General features: G+C 37.2%; 1 protein-coding gene and 1 pseudogene across 2 annotated transcripts in view; one reads left to right on the forward strand and one right to left on the reverse strand.

Moving 5' to 3' along the window:
* Fchsd2 (FCH and double SH3 domains 2) overlaps positions 1–25868 on the forward strand; it is a 185586-nt gene that overhangs the window by 49854 nt on the left and 109864 nt on the right. For both annotated transcript variants that reach the window (XM_034508835.2, XM_034508846.2), the window contains exon 4: positions 24359–24435. In XM_034508835.2, coding sequence (XP_034364726.1) covers positions 24359–24435 — 77 coding nt within the window. The remainder of the gene's footprint in view (positions 1–24358; positions 24436–25868) is intronic.
* Positions 25–1299, reverse strand: LOC117712462 (actin-related protein 2/3 complex subunit 1B pseudogene; annotated as a pseudogene).

Genomic DNA, 25868 nt, shown 5'->3' on the forward strand with positions numbered 1-25868 from the left:
AGCATTTCTTTAAAAGGCACATTTTTGTTAAATAGGCAGGAAAGTTCCCCAGCTGCCTCTTTTTGTCCTTGGAAATAGAGCAGCCCCATTGCAGACCTGTAATGTACCCTAGAAGCATTCCGCAAAACAGCCCTCAGCCTAACCCCTCTCCCTCCTCCCCAGCAGTTGAGATGAGGGCTGCACTCCTCACAGCTTATTTGATCTTCAGGTCCTTCAAGGCTGACTCCAAGCTCTTCACATCCCAGATGCTCATGCTACCATCCATACCTGTAGTGCAGAACTGTGAGCACTTGGCCTTGCCTCTGCTTAGCACTGAGATTTGACTGACACTGTTCTTGTGCAGTGAATCCAGGCTGGCCCCTGTGGCTGCACCCACCTCAGAGCTGGCCTTCTTCTCAAGGTTCTGGAAGCGCTCTCGGGCTGTCATGCCACGCTGGGAGCTCTGCTTGGGCACATCTAGCTGGCCACCAAAGCTCAATGTCCCTGAAGCATTGTCATAGGTAAACAGCACCGGGAAGCAGCCGTGGCCCACTGCTACTAGACTATTTTCTTCAATGAAGGTGATAGCCAGAAGTGGTAAGGTCTCAGAGGCCAGAGTTGCCATGGCCATCTTGTCAGCATCTGCCAGGCACAGAGTGCTGTCATTGCTGACCCAAGCTACTCGGCTCCCACTGGCCGAGAAGCAGACACCATGCACCCAGCCACAGCTGCTGCTCGATTCAAACATCAGCTCCCCAAAGGGCATCTTGTAGCCCCACAGTGTAGGGGCTGGTCATTCCTCCACCTCCTTGATATAGGCAGAGAAGATCCTGCACTTGAAGTCACAGGAGCCTGCAGCCAGGAGCACGTTGTTGGGATGCCAGTCCAGGCTGAGGACAGTGGAGCAGATGGGCTTTTTGATGTTTGCACACCCACCAGTCATTTTCCTGCTCAAAATAACAGATGGAAATGACATGGGAGCCACTGCCCACAGTGAACTTGTCTCATTGGGGGCCCAGTACACACAGTGGGCAGCTCGATTGATCCGAAGGATGACCATTGTGGGCTTCCACATGCGGCCCTTCAGTGTCCATACATAGGTATTGCTGTCTGTGCTGCAGGTCACAGTTTCGTTGCTCTCAGGGGCCTAGTTGATGCCTGTCACCTGCTCGTTGTGCTCCTTGAGCCTATGCACCTTGTTTTACTTGGAGCTGCTCTTCTCATAGATGTGCACCTCATGGTGGTTGGGGCAGATGGGCCCATCTGTGTTCGGTCCTTGTTCCAGGCATGGCAGCTGATGGGTTCCACCAGGAAGCTGTGTAGTCACTTGTCTCCTGGACCTCCCCAGAGTCAGGATGTTTCGAGAATATGGAGAGACATCATGGCACTGTCTGCCAGTTGTGTGCGCCAAAGCATCACCTGTTGTCTCTCTATGGGGATGTTTATTTGTGATTTTATGAGAATAGAGTCTTGCTGTGGAGCCCTGGTTGACACTGAACTTACTCTGTAGCCCAAGCTGCCCTCATAGGCACTATAATCACGAGCTTCTAGACTGCTAAGACTGCAGGTATGTGTCACCACACCCAGCTAATTATTGTGTCTTAATATAAATGTATCATTTTAAAAACTGTTGAATAAAGATGGTGTGGTGGATCATACATGTAATCCCAGCCCTCAGCAGGCTGAGTCAGGAGTGTGAGGCAGCAGTGTGAGGGCAGAGTATTTAAATTACCTCTGTCTTAACTTCAATGAGTAATTGGAGGAAGGAAAAGAATGAGAGGTCATTCGGATGGGCTATGTTTTAGCCATCCAGAGCAGAGCTTGGCCAACTCCCTCTCTCACCCCCAAAAGACAAAACAGTAAATATTTCATACTTTGAGTAACATATGATCTCTGCCAAATTAACTGTCTTCCCTAATGGAGAATGAAAACAGCCATAGGCAGTTGGGAAACAAATGCCTGTAACAGTACTTCAAACTTTCCTTAATAAAATAGTCAAAGGCTGTACTTTGTTACCCTGTGTGCATTACAGCTGTTTGTTTTAAAGGACTATTCTCCTTCTCTGTGTCTCTCTGTGTGTCTATGTATCTGTCTGTCTGTCTGACTATCTGTACCTCTCTCTCTCTCTTTCTCTCTGGGTGTGTCTCTGTCTCTGTGTCACTAATTTATGAATGGATAATTTAGAAAACCTGGTAAGATGAATTATTGGGAAGTTGCATTAAAAGTTGTAACTATGATCTTAAAAAATTTTTAATTTATAGACAAGTTATATTTCAATAAATAAATGTAGGGAAAAAAGACAAGAATTGGGCAAAATGTTTAATGTTGTTACTGAAACTGTCTTCTTGCCTGTTGTATTAGTTTTCTTGCTCCTGTAATAAATGTTTGACAAAAGCAACTTAAGGAAGAAAGACTGTATTTGGGCTCATGGTTTGTTGCAGGGAAGGCTGGTGATGGGAATTTAAGGCATCTTGTCACATTGTGTCTTGTTGGCAACATAAAGATGAATACTGATGCCCAGCCTTCTTTTATTGAGTCCAGGATCCAGTTGGATAGGATGGTGCTGCCCTCATTTAGAGTTGGTTTTCTTGCCTCAGTTAAACTTCTCTAGAAATACTCTCAAGCACAGACCCAAAAGATTGTCTTCGGGGTAACTGTAACTCCAAGATGTTGGTAATCGGGGCTAACCAGAACACCTGATAATATGGGAAGTCAAAGGACTTCTACAGTTGCTATTTTATAGTATTAAACAGAAAGCAAATGAAATTGCAGCTTTTTATTTAGAAATGCTTCTAAACCACACTAAAGTGAAACTGTATACATCAGTATTTAAAATTTTTAACACCATAAATTAGTTCTTGATACTAATTTAATCTAGGTTAGATTGATAACAGTGCTACCCTCAGAGGTGATGTGTACTTTTGTTCTAATTTCTGGTTTTGTTGTTGTTTATTTTGCTTTTTTCAGACAGGATTTCTGATAGTGTAACACCATCTGTGTAGCCCTGGCTGTCCTGGAACTTACTTTGTAGGCCAGGCTGACCTCGATTTAGAGATCTGCCTACCTCTGTATTGCTGGGATTGAAGGTGTGTGCTACCACCACCTGGCTTCTAGTTCTGTTTTTCAGTCATTCCTGTTTTTCCCTGAAAGAGGCCTGTTTAAGAGCATTCTGTATTTAATAGTAATCTCAAGTCTATTTTAATGAGAGTGACCTATTCCATATATGCTTACAGAAACTTTATTTTTGTATTTTTAAAAAATGTGTGTGTGTGTCTGTGTGTATGCACACATGTGCGTGTGTGCCAATGACAGAATCAGGATGAAGAAACTTAAAGAACTGTCATAATGAATTAAGCTTAATACAATGGAATCTCACAGGAGTAAATGTCTTGCAGTAGGCTCAGGATAAAATGAGGTGACTTAAGAGCAAGATAGGTGAGAGGCATAGTGGTTTCAGTTTGATCTCAATAAGAGCTGCTAATGTAAAAATGCCTGATAGTGTAACACCATTTGTATTACCAATAATAACATAGCTGAGTGCCTAGTCTACATGAAAGCCAAAGTAAAATTTGAAAGGAAAAAATAACATGAATTTTATTTGAAGAATTTAAACCAATCACCCACAAGAAAACATTGGCTCTGACCTATGTATCAGTATCTGAGGAATAATGACTGGAAACAAAATATGTAAAAGGTTTTAAACTAGTTTTCATAGGAGAGTGATAATGAATAATATGTAAAAAGTTTTAAACTAGTTTTCATAGGAGAGTGATATGAATAAACTACTGATTCTGGGGATTGGGGAGAATAGGGTATAGATCAGAAAAAAGAAAAGACAAACATAATAGTCTTCAAATTCCCTAAAATGCCTTGATAGTTGCTAAATTTTTTTTTTTTTTTTTTTTTTTTTTTTGAGACAGGGTTTCTCTGTGTAGCCCTGGCTGTCCTGGAACTCACTCTGTAGACCAGGCTGGCCTCTAACTCAGAAATCCACCTGCCTCTGCCTCCCAAGTGCTGGGATTAAAGGCGTGCGCCACCACCGCCCGGCAATAGTTGCTAAAATATTAAATGAATTGTGTTAGATATTACCATACCTCTATTTGGCTGTTGGTAACTTTTCTGCAGAGCTAGACAGTAAAGATTTTTGGCTTTACAGGTCATAGGGTCTCTGTAGCAACTACTCCATAAACAAACAAACAAATAACTATAAATAACATGTAGGTAAATGGGTGTGGTTGACATACAATAAAATTTTATTCACAAAAGCAGGTGTTATGCCAGATGTCGATAGCTTGTCAAAATCTTTTCTGTGGTGAAAAAGAGAATGGATGCAAACAAGGTTAGACTATATCATCTTTGTACCATTTCTTGCTCCAGTGTAGCCCAGGATGCCCTTCAGTGGGCTGTCTGATGCCTGCTTCACCACCTTCTTGATGTCATTATACTTGGCAGGTTTCTCCAGGCAGCATGTCAGATCTACAACTGATACATTGGGGGTAGGAACACAGAAGGCCATGCCAGTGAGCTTCCTGTCCAGTTCTGGAATGACCTTGCCCACAGCTTTGGCAGCACCAGTGGATGCAGGGATGATGTTCTGGGTAGCCCCATGGCCATCACGCCACAGCTTTCCAGAGGGGCTATCCACAGTTTTCTGAGTTGCAGTGATGGCATGGACCATGGTCATGAGCCCTTCCACGATGCTAAACTTGTTATGGATGACCTTGGTGCGGAGTGCGGGGGGGGGGGGGGTGCTAAGCAATTGGTGATGAAGGATGCATTGCTGACAATCTTGAGTGAGTCATATTTCTCATGGTTTACACCCATCACAAACATGGGGGCATCAGCAGAGGGGGCAGAGATGATGACCCATTTGACCCCACCCTTCAATTGGGCCCCGACCTTCTCCATGGTTGTGAAGACACCAGTAGACTCCATAACATACTCAGCACCAGCATCACCCCATTTGATGTTAGCAAGATCTTGCTTCTGGAAGATGGTGATGGGCTTCCTGTTGATGACAAGCTTCCCATTCTCAGCCTTGACTGTGCCATTGAATTTGCCATGTGTGGAGTCATACTGGAACATGTAGATCATGCATGAGGTCAGTAAAGGGGCTGTTGATGGCAAGCATCTCCACTTTGCCAAGTGCAGAGCTGAAGAGGCAGCCCTGCTAACCAGGTGCCCAATATGGCCAAATCCTTTCACACCGACATTCACCATTTTGTCTACGGGACGAGGCTGTCACTGCACAAGAAGGTGCAGCTGTCTCTAGAACTGGGAGGAGCAGAGAGCCCATGTACAAGTTTTTAAATGGACATATGTTTTTAGTTTTCTTGGGTTTATAGCTAACTTAATTCCTGGTATTTTCAGGATCTTCCTAAACTGAAGTAGTTCCACCATTTTGCATATTCAGTAGTAACATAAAAGGCTTCAAGTTTCTCTGCATCTTTGTTCTTTTAAATTTTTAGCCATCTTTTGTATGTTAAAAAAATATTTTTGAACAGGAAATAGAATGTAATACTATGTTAGAATATACCAACCCTCCCTTTTTTAAAAATCAAAACAAAACAAAACAAAAAAAGCCCTAAATACTTTTCTTACCAGGGTGTGTACTCTTTTTAAACTGTGATTGTGACTCACACATTTGTTTGCATTTAGGACTAACAAATGAATGTATGAATAACATTAAACACACTGTAGTGCAATAAGAGACACAATTAAAGTTCTTTGTTCCCATAAGGAACAATCATTTCAAAGCAGGCGAACTTTCAAGTTATAATGTCTTGTTTTAAAGTAATATATTTATATATTATATGAATTAAATATGTTTAAGATTATATCTATGATGAATATCATACTTTCAGCTTATAAATATTTAATTAAGATCCTTCCTTAAATATACTTTAGCAGAACTTTGTAACATTTTGCAGCATAAGAGTTGTGGAAACCTTTGAGTTCCATCACAGTAACAAAAGAAATTACATCTTAGTAACCTAGTCAAAATAAGCAGTGTCCCTGTCTAATACAGAAGAGAGAGCTGAGGGTTGAGTAGGATGGGGTAGGAAATAAATGCATGTTATATGCTTTTTGAATGTTGTATAATCAGAAATCACACCATAAGAAAATGTGATGCTCGCGCCTCCCTCCCTCCCCCCCCCTCTCTCTCTCTCTCTCTCTGTCTCTGTCTCTGTCTCTGTCTCTCTCTCTGTCTCTCCTCTGTAGTCTCAGGATGGAAGTCTTCCTTCTACCAAGTGAGTTCTGGAGTTGAAACTCAGGTTGTTGGTCTAGAGCTGTCTTTGTAGATTAGGCTGGCCTTCAACTCACAGAGATCTACTATCTCTGCCTTCCCACCCCTGAGATTAAAGGCATATGCTACCAAGCCCAGTCCTTTTAATTCTAGAGAGAATCATAAAACGAGATGTTAGAAGCTTGAAAACTATGCCATTTAGAAACTGATGACTTTACATCAAAATATTAATAGCATGCAGTTAAGCAATAGTGTTGGCTTGTCAGTGTTATATTTCTTATGGGTTTCACCTGTTACATTGTGTCCCTAATGAGAAAGGAAATGAAGTCTTAAAAGTAAAACAAGGTGTAAAGCAAAGTGTTAAAAGTTTGTTTCCAAATTTCTGTTTGTCTTATTAGCAAGGGAACAGGTACCTAACAGATGAGTGAGTGCTGGCATTGAAAAGAAGGGAGAATGTTCAGCCTAGGGACCTTGGGATGAGAGTGGGATAAACTGCTCATGGTTTTTGAGAAACATACATCTAATAAATACACATGTGTGTATGTGTAAGTGTTTATATATCTCATACATTCTGAAGTAGTTCCCTTAATGAAAACACTTTGCCTCCAGCAATTAAGGGAGAGAGAAAAAAAATCCCCAACACAACTCTGCTTGTTTTTCCACATGATTGCTGAACAATTGCTGCTTCTACTAGGAACCCTTCTCCTGTTCCTGGGAAAATACTCAGTAGCTGGCATTTGCATAATCATCTTTAGGGCTATTGTGGGTGGGTTTTGGCTGCTAACACAGAGCTCTAGACTAGCCACCTGTCTGAATCAAATGAACTCAGCTTTGTTTACCATTATCTGGTTCTTCGAAGTGTTATTTCTGAGTAATAAATGATTTGGTCAAAATACTATGAAATTGTGATTTAGGAAACATTTTCACTGAACCTATTTTCTCCTTTTTAAGAAAAGAGAAATTTCCTTTTTCTTCCACTGGCATAACTATATATAGCCATGTTCCTCTGCCTTCGTTTTGTAACTGCTTTTGTGAAATTATCCTCATAAATATTAACTAGGGATGTGATAATTTAAAAAGAAACTTTGAAAATTATTTATGTCCATCCTCTAAATTGTAAGTGTTGATTAATGTTTTCTAACAGCCTATTGCACTTATGTGAGAAACTTAAACACCTAAGTAAGGAAGGAGGGAAGAAATGTCTAAGGTTTTGAAATGGCAACCTGTTCATTTACCTTGGTAAAATATAAGAATTTTGGAGGTTTTTGACTTACATATTACTATTAAGAAGTTTCTGTTACTCATCTACATTTAGTTTGTGATAATTATAAACATGCACACAGAGTTTTGCTTTACTTTTGTGTCTGTGATCCTATGTATGCAGTATAAATACATGTATATGAAGGCCATATACATGGTATCTTCTCAAGTGTTTGCCACTGTACTGTTTGATGTAATCTATTTGACCCAAGATCTCACTGACTGACTAGACTGGTGATAAGGTCCATAGATACACCTGTACAGCCTCTTCCCTTCCCATTGCTGGGGTTATAGATGTTTACCACCATGCCCTGCTTTTATACGGGTGCCCGGGATCTGTGTGGGTACAAGTCATCATTCTTATGTGATAGGTACTTTATAGACTTCACATCTTCCCAGCCTCCCATTCATTTTATTAGTATATGTGACAAACTCTTGTGTTTGTTTTATATAATGAACACTGAATTTAATTTATTGTTAAAATCAACTTGTAATTGATAGACTCTTTAATCATATATGACAAGTCTCATTTTGAAATAAACAATGGTTAATAACGTTTTAAAAACCACTTACCAAGTATTTTGCCTGGTCAGGTTAGTAATCATTTCTCCTATTTTTTATTAAGTATTTATTGGATGAATGAAAGATTGGATACTTCTCTGACATTATCAGTCTTTAGTAGAATGTACATTAGTCACTTTCACTTGAGAATTAATATAGCTTTTGAACATGTATAATTTTTTAAGATTTATTTTTCTTTTTCTTATGTGTATGTCTGTCATGTGTATGTAAATACCCAAGGAGGCCAGAAGAGGGTGTCACATATTTCAGAGCTGGAGTCATGGTCCATTGTGATCCACCAGGTGAACTCCAGTCTTTTGGAAGAGCAGCAAGTGTTTCTAGCCACTGAGCTGTCTCTCCAGCTCCATTTTATTTATTTTTCTAGTAGACTTAAGTTGTTGAGAAATTTAGGATCATAGTCAAATGGAGCAGATGTATAGAAGTGTTCTCATATATCCCTTGTCTCACCTGTACAGCTCTTCCTCCTGTTAATGTCCTGCCCCTGAGTGGTACATTTGCCACCTACATGAAGCTGTCACATCATTACTGCTCAGTTTGTGATACACTAGGGTTTACTCTTGGTATTGTATATTCTGTGGATTTTGATAAATGTATAAAGGCATGCATCTTACAGTATAGTGATAATATGTATAATCATAACAATACTTTTGCTGTTCTTAAAATATTCCATACTATTTGTCATTTTCTACTCCCTTTCATTATTGAACATTTTATTGTCACTATAGTTTCCCATTTTCCAGAATGTCATATGGTTGGAATAATATAATATATATAGCCATTTCTTCATTTTGCATTTAATGATCTTCTGTCTCATTTAATGACTTGTTAGCACATTTCTTTTTCATACCAGATATTTTATATACCATAGCTTACCCATCAGCCAACTGAAAATATTATCCTTATTTTGTGTGTGTGTGTAATCATTTATGAATGAGTTTTAGTGGCACCCATGCTTTTGTATGTTGCAATGTACAGCTGTTTTCTTGTGACCAAGTTAAGTGGATTTACAAATGATACTAAGTTCTCTTGCAAACTTAACAATTTAAAATTATAATTGGGAATATAATTCATATTGAAAGTAATTCTAATAATGCATGCTCAGTGAATACAAAGAAGTAATTGATTTTTTAAAAAGTTGTTCATCACCTTAATTTTCATGTGAAGATGATGATTTCTGATGTGTTTTTCCCTCTTCTCTCTCTTCTTCATTCCCCTCTTTCCCTTTCTGGAACTCACTGTTTGGTCTACATTGGGTTTGAAATGGTTATCCTGCCCACATAATAGGCAGATCTTCCACCACTAAGGAATATTTTTGGCTTTGATACGGGGTCTTGCTTTTTTTAAGCTCATGCTACCCTTCAGCTAGCTCTGTAGTCCACACTGGCCTTGAATTTGGGATGCTGTTGCTTCAGCCTCCAAATGCTGGGATTACAAATGTGCACAGAATATGCTGAGCATGTTTCTGAATTGCTGATGGAGGCTTAGGTAATGTTGGAAAGAAGTAAGGAAGTGCTTTGGGGTTTGGTAAATTAACATTACTTGATAGAAATTATGTATGCTGGGCTAGTCAGAGAAATTCACACACACACACACACACACACACACACACACGAAACACTAAAGAAGACTTGCACACTGCCATTGTATGAAGGATCTTTTTTTTTTTTACTTAAGGGAGTTAAACTAGTTAAATTCTGAAGCTTCTTAGAATTTGTTAATGGTTGGTGGTATTTCGTATATATATGTATGTCAGCTAGAAAGCATTTTTTTTTTAATTTAGCAGATTTGTGTGAAAAATATTAGTTTGGTGAATCTTTGTTAGAGTAATTTCTATTTTTGGAATGGCCATTTTACATTAAAATAGAATAAATTATATTTCTTACTCTTTAGTATAAAATTTGGTGAAGAATTGGATACAAATTCTATATTGAAAAAAAAATGCTGTATTGTGGTGCTCCAGAGAGCTCTTATTGTCTGAATTATAAAAAGCTATTCCTTTTATAGAAGGAAATAAGAACTTATGTATGGAATGCAAAATCTAATTGACAAAATGAAACAGCTATGCATAAAAAGTTATAAGATACATAGTACAGCTACAACTAAGTCAGATTTACGTGATTACATGTCAACTCATGGGCTGGAAAGCGTTTCTTATGAAATTTGCAAGAACATAAGTTTGATACCTAGGATTCACATTTTAATAAAGGCATGGTATATGCTGTATTTTGAAATTTGCCATTGTGGTGGTTTGAATAAGAATGACCCCCATAGGCTTACGTATTTCACTTGGGAGTGAAACTGTTTGAAAAAATGATAAAGATGAGAAGGTGTGGCCTTGTTGAGTAGATGTGGCCAGTTGGAGGAAATGTTGAAGTTTCAAAAGTCCATACCAGGCGGAGTCTCTTTCTCTCTATCTATGGATCATGATGTAGAATTCTCAGCTGCTTCTCCAGTGCCATGTCTGCTTGAGTGCTGCCATACTTCTCGCCTTGATGATAATGGACTAAGCCTCAGAAACTGTAAACCAGCCCCAATTAAATATTTTCTTTTATGAGAGTTAACCTTGATCATGGTGTCTATTCATAGCAACAAAATAGTGACTAATGCAGCATTTCAGAGTGTGGGGTTTTCTGTTTTGTTTTGCTTTTTATCTTTTAAAAATGTTTTATTCTTTTGAAATTACAGTATCATTTTCTTTCCTTTTTTCCTTCTAACACTTCCCATTTACCTTCATACTTTCCTGTCTCTCAAATTCATGGCGTTTATTTCTTTTTTATTTTGTATTTAATAATAATACCGAGTTTTCAGTCACATTAATTATAATCACCACTTGTTAGGCAATTTTCTGTATTCTAGGAATTGTTCTGATGATTAGACTTAGGCTTCTTTATTGTACACATTTTCCAATTGTGTAAACTGAGGCTTAGAGTTGTCAATTACATTATCTTGTCATTTATAAGTAGTAGGGCTGAAATTTGACCCCACATTTGTTTAACTTTACATCATAAATACCTGGGCTAGCAAGACATTTCATTAGGTATAGGTACTCTTTGTTCCAATCTGTCATCCTAAATTTGATTCCCATACCCATGTGAAGTTGGAAGGAGAGAATTGATTCTACAAAATTGTCCCCTGATTGCAATATGTGCCCCTTCCCCCACATTCTGTGTGTGTGTCTACATACTTACTTGTATGCACTAATAAAAACTTAAAAGACCATGTACAACATTGGGAAATACTGTTAGTTTCTGTTACAAGTTATCATTATCTGAGAAGGAACCACAATTGAAAATATGCTTCCATAAGATTGGCTTGTAGACAAGACTCGGGGATATTTTCACAATTATTGATGGATGTGGGAGAGCCCAGCCTGTTGTAGGTGGTGCCACCCCTGAGCTGGTGGTCCTGGATTGTATAAGAAAGCAAGTTGAGCAAGACACGGAGAGCTAGCCAGTAAGCAGCACTCTTCTGCATCAGTTCCCTTCCTCCAGGTTTCTGCCCTGACTTCTAAAATAAGTCCTTTCCTCCTCAAGTTGCTGTTGGTCCTGGTTTTTTATCACGCTAATAAAAACCATAACTAAGACATATTAGGGTAGACATTACAATGTCTGCTCTTTAAGAGATTTTACTGTTTTTTTATGTTTGTTGTTTCTTGCCTTTAAAACAACTCAAAATTATTATTTTGGCTCTAATACTGTGTCTGTAGTTGCGTTAATTTCTCCTTTAAATCCTTCTCTTCCAGGAAGCTTTGATGACCCTGTGATTTCATTTCTAGCACTGGCTGCCTTTCCTCAAGCTGGTTTACTGTTAGTTTTTAGTCTCTTTATCTAAACGTGAATATTAGTTTAAATATTTGACTCTTCTCATTTTAACAAAGTCTTTTTTTTAAAGAATAGCAATCATTTCAACTGTGTCCAGTACTTGGAGTAACATTAGCATAGAGTTGAAAATGCCCAGGCAATACTTAAGTGAAAGCCTTGAGCACGTACATGCCTGCTATGCTTTGCCTCCCTCCCTCACAAAAACTCATTTAATTATCTCATCATCATTGAAGTTGATCTATTACTGCTTTTATTTTTGAAATAAGAAAATGCAAGGTCAAGACAAGTAGATGATAGCTATTCAAGGAAACCACTTGTGAACTTTGTAAATTGTTAGTATCTTATCCCTATTGCAATAGTCTAATCAACTTGTAACAGTTATTCTATAGTACTTCAGGTGCTATGGAAGAATCTTGTATATTTTGCTTTAAAATTTTTGGTGGTACTTTGCACCCAGCACTGGTTCTGTGGCAACAGAAGGATCTTAAGTTTGAGGCCTCCTTGTCTCTAAAATTTAAGGGTTGTTCAGGCGAGATGGCTTAGAGGCTAAGGGCATTTTGCTACTAAGCCCAACAACCTGAGTATGATCCTTAGGACCCACACAATAGGAGGAGAGAACCAATTATTTATTATACCTCCATATCTGCACTGTGGTGTGCACACACACATGCAAACATACTCCCATACCAAGCTAATAATACATTTTTAAAAACTAAAAAAGAGTTAGTAATGATGCAATTACAACTTAAAAAAAAGAGTGACTTTCATTTGTTATTCAGTACTACCTAGTTTATGTCAGAATCTACCTGATCGTCAATAAATAAAATACATGTTTTCTAATTCATTCTATTGAAGTTGAAAAGCAATCAAAAGCTTGAGTGTTATAGGGTATACAGTTTGAGTAGAGTTGATGCTTTGGTAACTTTCTCCACTCCGAGGTTTGAGATGTTTTGCTTTATTGATGTGATTATTTTTGTAAATACATTCTATTGCTGATGTAAATTATTTGTTAACTTGAGATATTTTTATGAAAATAGAAACTGTCTTTGTTCGTATAAGCTTAGGCTTTGGCACCTGCTTTTAGTATTAGAGACATCTTTTGTGAGTAATTATTTATGTTGTATGTTGCAAGCTTAAACAGCTAGAAATTGCAGAATAATCCAATTAGATATTCTACTTGACAGTTTTAGTATCTCTGGATGGCTTGGAACATGATATTTAGACTAGGTTGGCTGCACAGAGATTCACCTGCCTCTGCTTATTGAGTGCTGGGATTTAAAGTAGTTAGTTTGTTTGAATTTTGTTTTTGAGACAAGAGTCTGTACATAGCCATGGCCATCCTAGAACTCACTATGTGGACTAGACTGGCCCTGAAATCACAGAGACCCACCTGCATCTGCCTCTAAGCTCTGGGACTTAAAAGTCATGTGCCATCATGCCTGGCTAAAGTATTTTTATCAGAAAGATTTAAAAAATTCAGCTTTTACTCTTAAGTTTAAATTTTGTGCGAAAAATGGAATTTTAAAAAGGGATTTTAAATTTTATTTACTAATTTGTCTCAGAAACTCCCATTTCTAGTTGCAGTAGTTACATGATAATTTTTTTTTTTTTAAAAAGTAATACTAAAGTGTTTCTGTGTCATATAACATTTTTATTATCTTAGATTAATTTGATTTTGGGGTGTGTGTGTTTCAGGAATCTGATTCCTAAAGACCCCTTCACTAGTTAGTAAGAACTCAGTGTTAAAAATAGACAGTATGTGACAGCTGTTCTGCAAGTGACATTGTTAAAAGAAAAACCATAGAACTGGGAGAAAATAATTGCCAAGAAATTATTCGTGTCAATAATATAGGAAGAACTCTTAAAAGTGACTAATAAATGCCAAAAATTTGCAAAACTATGTAGATAGTACAGATCAGTGATTGGAAGAGATTATGGGGGTGAGGTGGGAAGGGAGGCATCAGAAGGGTATGAAACTATAGATACACAATATTGTTAATTTGTCAAAATTGATAAATAGTAAACAGTAATACAAGCCATGAACTTTAGTTAATATGGTAATAATTTTATTAATTGTAAGAAATGCATTATACTAAGAAAGATTTTAATAATAACTGGTATAGACAACTAAGTAGTAACCCTGTACTTCCTATTCAATTTCTTTCCTAGGAAAAATAAAGGTTGTTATTTTTACAGTGTATGTGTATAATCATTCACCGAAGTGAGGGATGATTTAGTTAAACAGTTATTTACTGAACAAAGTTTGTGAACTATGCTAGGTTTTTATAGTTCTATTCTCTAAAGAACTTATTTACAACTGTCAGTTAAAATGTATAGTGATTTGAAATAGTATGCATGATTTTATCTGAATTGAGTAGTCCAGAAGTATTTTTTTTTTTTTTTTTTTTTTTTTTTTGGTTTTTTGAGACAGGGTTTCTCTGTGTAGCCCTGGCTGTCCTGGAACTCACTCTGTAGACCAGGCTGGCCTCGAACTCAGAAATCCGCCTGCCTCTGCCTCCCGAGTGCTGGGATTAAAGGCGTGCGCCACCACCGCCCGGCTGTCCAGAAGTATTTTTAATTTTGAAAAATGATCTGGATCTGAGACTCCGCTTAACTAGCTGGGTTATCTTATGTAAATTACTTAACTTTTAAAATCTTTCTGTTGTTTGTCTACTGCATATGATGATGGTTATAAAAGTTCACAGAGGGGCTGGAAAGATGGCTCAGCATTTAAGAGCACTCACCGCTCTCCCAGAGGTCCTGAGTTCAATTCCCAGCAACCACATGGTGGCTCACAACCATCTGTAATGGGATCCAATGCCCTCTTCTGGTGTGTCTGAGGACAGCTAGAGTATACTCATATACATTAAACAAACAAACAAACAAATAAATCTTTAAAAAATAAGTAAAAGCAAAAAAAAAAAAACAAAGGCAAATGAAAAGTTCACAGAGAAGTTGGACATCTTGTACACAGTAAACTCTCAGATACTAGCTTGAGTTATTAGTTGTGCATTTGTCCATTTACTAAGGAAAATGAAAGAAGAGTGTCTCTCCTCTGCTTTGAATGTTCAGATACATTTGAGCTATTTCTCCTGAATTTCCACCTCTGTGCCCAGATGGTTGTTGTCAAGCACGAGATACCATTTACTTGCTGATTAAATACATTCCAGCTTCTGCTTTTGAGAAAGAACTGCTTTTACAGCTGTCTTTGACATCAGTGGGTAGCCCAGTCATGCTGACTAGTGTAACACTTTTTAAGGTTGAAAACAACAGAAACCAAATTATTCCTACCTAGTAAAAATCTTGTGATGAAGGCTTTCAAATAGGTACTAGCTACTTTTCACCCTGAAAACAGGACCTAAAATTTGGAAGACATTTTAGATGGTATAGTGTTAAGAATGTTTGCTGACTTATTAATATTTTGACAAAGCTAAAATTTTAGACATTCTTTTCTAAAAGTCCAGAAGCTATAATTTGTGTTTTTCCAGATGCCAAGAACAGAACCTAGGATTTAAAGCATTCTAGGCAAGGGATATTCCCAGTCTTGGAAATGCTTTAATAAACTGGGCCAAATTTAAATTTTAACCAATTACCAAATTAAGTCATTATTGGGAGGTGACAACAACTATAAAAATATTGCAAACCCCTTTCCTGACATCCACAGTGCTTTGGGGAAAAAAATATTTACCAAATATAAGAAGAGGGAGGCAAAAACCAAAATACTCAGAGAACCATGACTATATAGATATCATCCTTAGATAAGAATTCTATTGAAAAATGGAAGACAGAGTAAAAGCTAATGAAATTTTATGTTTATTTATTTGAGTCATGATCTCACTATGTAACCCTAACTAGCTTGGAACTCACTTTGTAGATCATGCTAGCCTAGAATTTACAGAGACTTTGCTTTTGCCTCTAAGTGCTAAGATTGAAATTCTCCACTACCATGCCATGAAGCCATTGGAATTTTAGAAGAAAGCTAAATTAGAGTGTTCTGTTCTATAGACTTTTTCCTAATTAAAGTTTGAATAGTATTTCTGTTGCAGTTTTTTTTTTTTTCCTTACAGGAAAAAAAATCAAAGGACAAGGTTGAAGAAAATTTAAATAATTAAATAACTGGTACTTAATATTCACCATTGGGTAGATTTAGCTATGTGCCTCTTTTCAAAAGAGGATGCCTTTTATTAAATAGCTGCTAAGTTATATACTCATGTTGTCAGTAGCATTGTATAAACCAGATACCTAGCACATTCTAAGTACTTATGTATGTGCTTTCTGTTGTAGAATTGACGCAATACCAGTATTCAGTGGAGAACTAAATATATTTTAGACAGATAAGCTGTCTGTCCTAAGGTAGTACTGAATTTTGTATAAACAGGGTGATTTAAAGATAACACATCTCAGTTACTAGACCTTCTAAGAAAACATCTAAAAAATGTTTTTATACAATTCTGTTTTAAGCATTGTAATAGTAATGTTGCTTTTACTCAGAATTAAATAAGAGATAGGAGAGGGGCTTTTGCTATTGTTTGGGTTTGATTTGTGGGCATTTTACTACGTGTAGCCTATACTAGCCTCAGATTTGCAGTGTAGTTGGCTGACCTCATCCTTCCAAATGCAGTAATTACAGGTGTGAATACCAACCATGTTATGTTGTGGATTGCCCTGGCCTTGTATTTTGATACTAATTACCCTTTCCTGTGAAGGGCTGAAGAGGAGGTGTGAATCATTACACAGGTGAATTCTAGTGAACCTTCTGCCCATCTTAATTTGTAAAATAAAGGCTGGAGCCAGTGATTGGACAGAAGAAGGGAAGGTGGAGAAATAAAGGTTGGTAGAAGAGAGCTGAGGGGAGGACTGGAGGAAGACAATGGAAGAGGAAGACTGGGAAGCCTGGGAAGCCGGAAGTAGAAGGACAGATGCAGGGTCTGGAAAATCCTCAAGTTATAAGGGTCTCATAGCTGGGGAACAGAGTAGGGGTATCTGCCCAATCTAGGCTTACAGAATATATTCATAATTACTGAGTTGTGTTTTCATTGACTGGTCATACTTGGTTGAAGATTTAAATATCTCCCACTACAATGTTAGAATATATTTATCTGTATAATTTTTTAGTCAAAAATGATATATCAAGTGTGTGTGTGTTAGGCTTCTTCCCCTTTGCTATTCTCTACTTTGTGGAAACAGATCACTCTCTTAGTACAGCCCACTTTTAAGTAGTGGAAACTTTATATATATATATATATATATATATATATATATTCCTTTTTATTGGTTATTTTATTTATTTACATTTCAAATGTTATCCTCCATTTTTCCTTCACTCCATCACATTCCCTTCCCCCCCCTGCTTCCGAGGGTGCTCCCCCACTCACCCACTCCCACCTCACTGTCCTAGTATTCCCTTACACTAGGGCATCAAGCCTCCACAGGACCAAGAGCATTTCCTTTAGATAGGAGCAATTCTGGGTTAATATTTTTGAGATGAGATATATTTGGCCCCATCCCTCAACCAGATACTGTGCCTAACCACTGCATATGGTCTCTACAGGTTCTGTCTCCCGTTTGTTGGATATTTCAGCTAATGTCATCCCCATTGGGTCCTGGGAACCTCCTGCTTCCCTGACATCTGGGACTTTCTAGTGTGTACCTCCAGTTTTCCATCCCCCACTTCTACACACCTCTGTTCAATTTCCTGACCCTCTGTATTTCTCCTGTCTCCTCCCACACTTGATCCTGCCCCTCCCCGTTTTTCCTCTCCCTCCTTTCTCCCTCCGAGGTCTCTAGCTCCAACTTTTTCAGTGTCCCAGTAGCTGTGTAAGTTAGTTGAAACTCCTTGTGGAAGATTTGTGTCATTTATTTATTTATTTATTTATTTATTTATTTATTTATTTATTTATTTTGACCATGTTGATCCAAAATTCACAGAGATCCATCTGCCTTTGCTTCCTGAGTGCTGGGATTAAAATGTGTGCCATCATTCCAGACTCTGCTCTTTATTTATATCAGAGTAGATTATATGTCTTCGACTACTATCTTGTTTTGTAACTGAAATTATTTTTATTCTTTTTCATTTTACTTTATTTTATTTATTTTAAACTCAAATTTCCCTCCCAGTCACCCTCCAACTGTTCCACATCCCATACCTCCTCCCTGAGCCCATCTCCACGAGGATGTCCCCACCCCCACCCAACCAGACCTCTAAACTCCCTGGGACCTCTAGTCTCTTGAGAGTTAGGTGCATCTTCTCTGACTAAACTCATCCCTGGCAGTCCTCGGCTGTATATGTGTTGTGGGGGAAGGGGGGAGAGGCTTATATCAGGTGGTGTATGCTGCCTGGTTGGTGGTCCAGTGTCTGAGAGATTTCAGGGGTCTAGGTTAATTGAGACTGCTAGTCCTCCTACATGGTCGACCCCTCCTCAGCTTCTTCCAGCTTTCCCCTAATTCAATCACAGGGATCAGCAGCTTCTGTCCATTGGTTGGGTGCAAATATCTGCATCTGACTCTTTCAGCTGCTTGTTGGGTCTTTTGGAGGGCAGTCATGATAGGTTTCTTTTTGTGAGCACTCCATAGCCTCAGTGATAGTGTCAGGTCTTGGGGCCTCCCCTTGATCCCACTTTGGGCCTGTCACTGGACCTTTTTTTTTTCAAGCTCCTCTCCATTTCCATCCCTGCAGTTCTTTCAGACAGGAACACATATGGGTCAGAGTTTTGACTGTGGGATGGCAACCCCATCCCTCACTTGATGCCCTGTCTTTCTGCTGGAGGTGGGCTCTACAAGTTTCCTCTCCCTGTTTTGGGCATTTCATCTAAGGTCTCTCCCTTTGGGTCCTGAGAATCTCTCACTTCCCAGGTTTCTGATATATTCTGGAAGGTCCCCCCCAGCCTCCTACCTCCCAAAGTTGCCTGTTTACATTTTTTCTGCTGGCCCTCAGGGCTTCAGTCCTTTTTCCCCACACAATACCAGATCATGTTCCCTCTTTGCCCCCCATTCTCGTTTCTCTCCCTCCCTCCCTATCCCCTTATGGTTCCTTTCTTCTCCCTCCCCAAGTGGAACTGAGGCATCCTCACTTGGGCCCTTCAGCTTGTTGACCTTTTTGAGTTCTGTGGACTGTATCTTGGTTATTCTGTATTTTTTTTTTTTTTTTGACTAATACTCACTTATTAGTGAGTACATACCATGCATGTACTTTTGGGTCTGAGTTACCTCACTCAGGAATGATATTTTCTAGTTCCATCCATTTATCTGCAAAACTCAGGATGTCCTCATTCTTAATAACTGAGTAGTGTTCCATTGTGTAAATGAACCACATATTTTGTATCTATTCTTCTGTTGTGGGACTTCTGGTTATCACAAACAAGGCCGCTATGAACATAGTGGAACACATGAAATTCCATTTTATGTCTGGATATTTAGCCTGCTTGTATGTTTATGCACCACTTGCTTGCCTGGTACTTGTGGAGGAAAGAAAAGTGCATTGGATTATCTGGAACTGGAGTTACAGAAGGTTGTAAGCTACTATGTTGGTTCTGGGATCGAACCTGGGTCTTCTGGAAGGCCAGTCAGTACTCTTAACCATTGTGCCATGTCTTTAGTCCCAAATTAATGCATCCTTGGCTAATGGAAGGCTTGTTGTTGACTCCTGGACCCTGTTGACATGATTCCTCCATCGTGTGTTTGTGTGTGTGTGTGTGTGTGTCTTTACCTTCTGACACTGTAATGTGATTCAGGAGCACCTAGTGCATTTCCTACCCTAGCTCTGGAAATCAGCTTTTTTGTAAGGAATTCTTATTGGAAGAATGTATTGGAAGCCAAGATCTTGACACTGTGTGCATATAGTGACTCCTTGGGTGTCATTGCTTCCAGGATTTTGAATGGAAGAGCTAGATGCTTTTTACTACTCACATATGTACATCTATGTAATTATTTTATGCATATTTTTTATTTAGATGCCTCCTGTTCTAATTTACCCATGAAGTTACTTGTTCTAGTTTCTCCATCTTGCTTATTATAACTTCCTCTTTCCGACATTGAGTAACATAGCTTCTATCATCTGTGTTCTATGTGTTTATTTGTTTAATTCTAGTATCTGTATACCACATTGCAGAATTGTTAAAATATAACTATTGATCAAAACCTTTATCAAATAGGATAGTGTATGTGTATCTACTTCCTTTTGTCTTTTGTTGTATAATTTCTAGTTAGAATATTACTCTCTAATATCATTTGGATTGGTTTGTAAAAGTATTGTTTTAAAGACTTACAGTTTTTTACCTTTTAATTCTCTATACTTACCATCATGTCAATTTTAGTGTTGTACTTCAATTCAGTTGTTACTGTCTTTAAGCAAACAAATAAACAAACATTAAAACAAGCATTTCAAACCTTTCTTGAGAAGGGTGGAATTAAGGCTGCTGTCATGGTACCCCCTTTAATCCCAGCACTCAGGAGGCAGAGAGAGAAGCAGCTTGGTCTGCAGATAGTTCTAGGCTAGCCAGTGTTACACAGTGAGACCCTGTTTATCAAAACAAGAAATTGAAAAAAAAAAAAAAACTGGTCCTTGAATGGATGGCTTAATAGTTAAGAGCATCTGCTTCTCTTATAGAGAGAGGGTCTGGGTTCAGTTCCCAGCATATACAAAAATGAATAAGTTTAAAAGAGAATTAATTATAAAGCTTATGTTACTATGAAATTGATGTGGGAGTATGGTAAGGTTGTTATCACACCTTCTATCTACTTTATGCAGTGTACTTACTTTTAAAATACCATTTATATAACATTGAGAATTTTGTGATACAGAGGTATAGCATATACAGAATGTTGTTTCCTAATATTTAAAAAAGCCACCCAATATCAATATTAGTGAAATTCAAGTTTTAATTTCATCATTTGCTGTGGAAAGAATGGCTGCATACAGAATGGCTTTCAGAGAGCCAGGAGCACACTCCTGCTCAGTTTGCTGTCGTGAATGGGCCAAAGGTTAAACCATCAGTCCATTTCCCAGTGTCTACTTAACAGTGCCTTTCTTTGTATTTCTTTACTTGTTAGGGAAATACAGCAAGTGTTATTGAATGGTAAAACAAAGCAAGTCTTATATTAGACACTAACAGCTTCTTAAAAAGTTGGAATAGGATGCCATTGGATGTTCCAAAAGCTGTCTGATAGTACTACATTTTTATGGAAGTCACTGCTTCAGTGGGAATTAATTGCTAGTCAAAGGAACTTTTTGTATGTGGTGTTCAAATCAACATAAATAAATATATGCCTAGTGGACCAGTTTTAGAGAATATACTACTCCCATGGGTCAGGGGAGTGACTGAAGAAAAAGTCTTTTAGAGATGTCCAGTCATAACTTTATTTTCCTTAGCAAATTAATTAGTGTGGATAATTTTCTTTGTAACAGATCATTCATCTATACGATGTAGCTTTAAGCATAATTTAGAAGGTGAACTAGTTAATTTAAGTATATAAAATGCCCTCAGAGGTATGAAATGTTATTTAGGACCTTACTGATAATGGTCATGGAATATTTCTGAGCATCTATGCAGATTAGATCTTGAACAGCTGCATAGAGCACATAGAAATCATGATTCCTGTCTCTGTAAACTAACTTGAATCAAGTCTTTCATCTAGAGTTCTCACTGTTTGTCCAGTTTATGAATCCCTCAACTCATCTCTGAAAGGTTCATTCAGTTTAATACAGTCTAGCTTTGTGGTTTAGAGCTCTAGAAACGGCTTTTGTGGTTTAGAATGCACAAAAAGTTAGCAAATTAATCCATTGATTTTTTTTTTTTTTAAGAATTAGATAAAATCTACTTTAAGTGATGTCTGTTTATAAAAACTTTTGAGAACTTGAGATTCTAGCTCAAGCTTAACTTGTCATTTTGATACAGGCCTGGAACTTGCTGTGCAGACTAGGCTGCCCTTAAACTTATTCTATTTCCCAAGATTATAGGCCTGGGTAGAATTTAACTATTTATGAACATATTACCTTAAGTAATATCTGAATATTACAAAGTATCCTATTTCCTTGTGGTTTTAACAGTTAGGTCTCTGTCTCACACACAGAGTTAAGAGAAAATGTGCTATCCTTTCCCTCTTCTTTCTCCCTCTTTCCTGCCTCCCTGCTACCCACCCATTGGTTTTTCAAGACAGGGTTTCTTTATGTAGCCTTGACTAACCAGGTACTTGCTCAGTAGGCCAGGCTGGCCTCGAACTCACAGAGCCTCTGCCTCTGGGGTACCAGGATTAAAGGCATGCACCACCACTGCTCCCAGCTCCTTTCCCTTCTAAGAGGCTCATTTCTTAGACCTTGTTTTGTGTGAAATATTCTGCAAACACTTTAGAGTTAATTAAGCTGAAAATTACTGTATCATTTATATGTGATTTTTTTTTAAAAAAAAGTTATATCATCTGTTCCTTATTTGGACATTTATATATTTATTTTTGGAAGCTGCATGTTGCTTGATGTTTTATGTTTTATACTGCTTATTTCTCTCTGTAGAGTTCTTTTAATTCAGAGATCTTGAATTAGTTAACTTTTTCAAATATTAATGTGCAGTATGAAATAGGTATTGAATTAAACTCCAGGTTATCTTTTTCATTGCTTTGAGACATATAATCTCTTTCAATCATAAGGGTAGCCAAATTTGACAATAATTGAAGAATTTATTTGTAGTCAAAAAGGACCACAGAAATTTTGATCCAAACATTTCAAACCTACAATGACAAAATCACAAAAGATTGATATACATTAGGAACAGTAGTATAAGTGAAATTTATTCATGTAGTCAGTGGATATTTTAGTAACATCTAACTGCTAGCCATTCTGTTATAGCCTTGGAATATATTACTTTATTTATAAAAATATATAAATAAACATAATCCCTACCTAACGGAATTTATAGTTAATAAACAGAAAAATTAAACAAGATAGTAACAGGATATGAGGATTATGAATAAATAGTATTGTATGATAGAGTAACTGAAGGTATAGATTTTGGTTTAAAAGATAGAAAAAGATAAGGACATACATAGCTGGTGCTACTAAGTTTCTCAGGAGTCCATGGAAAACTTATTGTGGGTCACAGTTAGGAACTGGCAAAGAAAGCAACAAGTAAGCCAAAGCCTATTGAGGTCATGATAATGGAACCAGATTGGAGGGCCTCCTATAGATTACAGGTATGTGACTACAGTTGATTAAAACACATCCTATTTAAAATATGAGTCTATAATGTTCTAAAACTGTATTATCAAATATTTATCCTGCTTCTCCTTTAAGAACTATATTTCAGGGAAACTAAGTAGTTCATAAAGATAGTTCATTCATATAGAATTTCAACCTATAAATAAAGTATAATAAATTATTTTAATAGAATGAAATGAAATGTGCATTGAAACTGTTCTTTTCTTTTGCTTATACTTATGAGTGCATGGTTAGGAAAACTAAGAGTCAATAAAAGAAAAGAGGTAAGAATATGACAGTTACGATTGAGAAGGTAGAAAGATATTTATGTAATAGAAACAACATGAGCAAGGTTCAGAAGTGAGAAAGATACTGTTATGAAGCTAAGGAAGACTTACCAATTGGATTCCCTAGAGTATAAGAGATGTTAAGTGGAAGTGCTGGAAATTGTAGTTAAGATGAATTCTCAGATTAAGATGAGTTCTCAGAATACATCATATCTGGAAAGTGAGACCCAGCTATTGCCAAGTTCAAGAAGAACTTAAGATTCAAAGGAGCTTTAGTTCTTGCTGTGCTTTGGAAGGAAGAAATGCTATTTCAACACAGGCATTTGATGACTTAGGCTTAATTGATTTGGCAGTAGATCTTATAAGAAAGGTATTGTGTATAGAATGAAGCATTGATTTTACCTGAGCTACCCTTTCTTTAAACTGATTGTTCAGCATGGTATTCTTTTTACGGGTATAAATAAAGAAATAAAAATCTATTACGTAGAGCCTGTTAATCTTGTTATTGGACCACATTTATGTTTATCTAAAAGGAATATATAATAGGATGAATAATTTGACCTTTCTTCCCAACAAATGTTCTTTCTTCTAATCCTAAATCCTCAATATATATATACAGATAAATATCCTGTTTTGTTGACATTCATATTTATGGATTATAGTGAGTATATTTTTAGTAAAATTTTTTTTCTATTTTAAGTGACTTTTGCTGCGTGTATGTTTTAGTAAAAAAATACTTAAAATATGGAACATTATCAAAGTTTGCTCTTGAATTCAAGAAACCAATGTATATCTGTCTGTTCCACAGTGAATACTCCTGTTCCTCTCCTGGTATATGAGAGTTTGGTTGCTGGAATTTAGAAATGTGTCCCATGCTTCAGCCAAGTAATAGTAAGAACCTGAGATGACAACAGTGTGTTCAGACAAGTAGTTTAGTTACATGAAGTGAGTATTACATAAGTCCCATTTTTCTCATCCCTGTTATATATTTTAACAGGGTATCCAGAAGTTGGCTAGTCAATACCTGAAGAGAGATTGGCCTGGAATAAAAACTGATGATCGGAATGATTACAGGTAACTTACTAAATGGCTTTGCTTGGTGTCTCTCTCTCTCTCTCTCTCTCTCTCTCTCTCTCTCTCTCTCTCTCTCTCTCTCTCTCTGTGTGTGTGTGTGTGTGTGTGTTCAGTCAACCTCAGATATCATTGCTCTGGTACCATCAACTTGTTTTATGGGCTCTGGGGATTGCCAGTAAAGCTGGGGTGATTGGCCCTCAAGCCCTAGGGAACCTCTTTTTTCCTTCCCCAGATTGTAAGCACATGTGACTACACCAAATTTTTTGTCTGTGTTCTGGTAATTCTATGTCCCCGTGCTTGTATGGCATATACTTTGTATTAAGTCTTAACCCCAATTCCTATCTTGTTTTTTAAAGTGGGTTTATTTAGAGGCCTATCACAGTTAGATAATGTAACACTTTTTTTTTTTTTTTTAAGAATTGCTTCTTTCTTTGCCTCTGTTTTAAAGACATAATTATTTAAAAAATTAATTCCATAACATACATAAATAAGCTTTGTGAATTAGATTGTTTCAACATATCTTAAGCCAAAATTATATATTAATCAATGCCCATATATGGAATTGAAAGAACAGAAACACAGATTGTTTTCTTAGGAACTTATGATCATAGAACACTGCTGTAATAGTAATGAAAAAAGATTACACTGCTGTCATGCTTATTGATTCATCGAAAGTAAATCTTAAATTTTGAAAGTTGAGGTTTTTGTGAGCTTTTAAATGAGTGAGTAGTTCATATAATACTGAAACATTCAGGTATAAGAGGGTGTCCATTCATGTTCCACATGCAACTTTTAAATATGGCCACTGACAACAGAATGCAAATTTTATATCCAGTGACCTACCATTATCTTGTGATTTTGTTTAGACTTTGATGCCTTTTGGGGCATCAAAATTTAGAAATATTTATTGGCTTTTATATTCAGGGGTGTCTTTAGTTTGTAAGATAGAGAAGTCAAAGAACTCAGAATTTACCATCTTTTGGGAATTAAGATCAATTCCAATGAACAACAGTTAAAAAATTAGGATAGTTAAGACCTAGGTATGAAGTATTTAAAACATGAGTCAGAAAGCATGCTACAGAAATGTTGATAAAGACTGACATCGTCAGAGAATTTCTTAAGAATGGGTCTAGAAGGCAGAATGATACTAGAAGAAATCCCAAAAGTTGTTTACACTGGCACACTTCAACTTCCATAGCCAAAAAAAAATAGATGGCATAACTTTAATATTAAAGTAAAATGAGAAATAAAAATAAAAATCTTCTTATGAACTTACCAGTATGCCAACAATTCAGCTGAGGGGAAAGAGATGGGGGACCAAGTTCTAAATAAAAGAAATAGATAAAATAAAGCCTGTAGTTACCATGCAGGCTCTGTATTGCTGATGTGAATTAGCCTTCATGAGAGACTATTGCTGATACAGGATTGCAACT

The sequence above is a fragment of the Arvicanthis niloticus genome, chromosome 1 (genome assembly GCF_011762505.2).
Source record: "Arvicanthis niloticus isolate mArvNil1 chromosome 1, mArvNil1.pat.X, whole genome shotgun sequence".
In the NCBI taxonomy this organism is placed as follows: Eukaryota; Metazoa; Chordata; class Mammalia; order Rodentia; family Muridae; genus Arvicanthis; species Arvicanthis niloticus.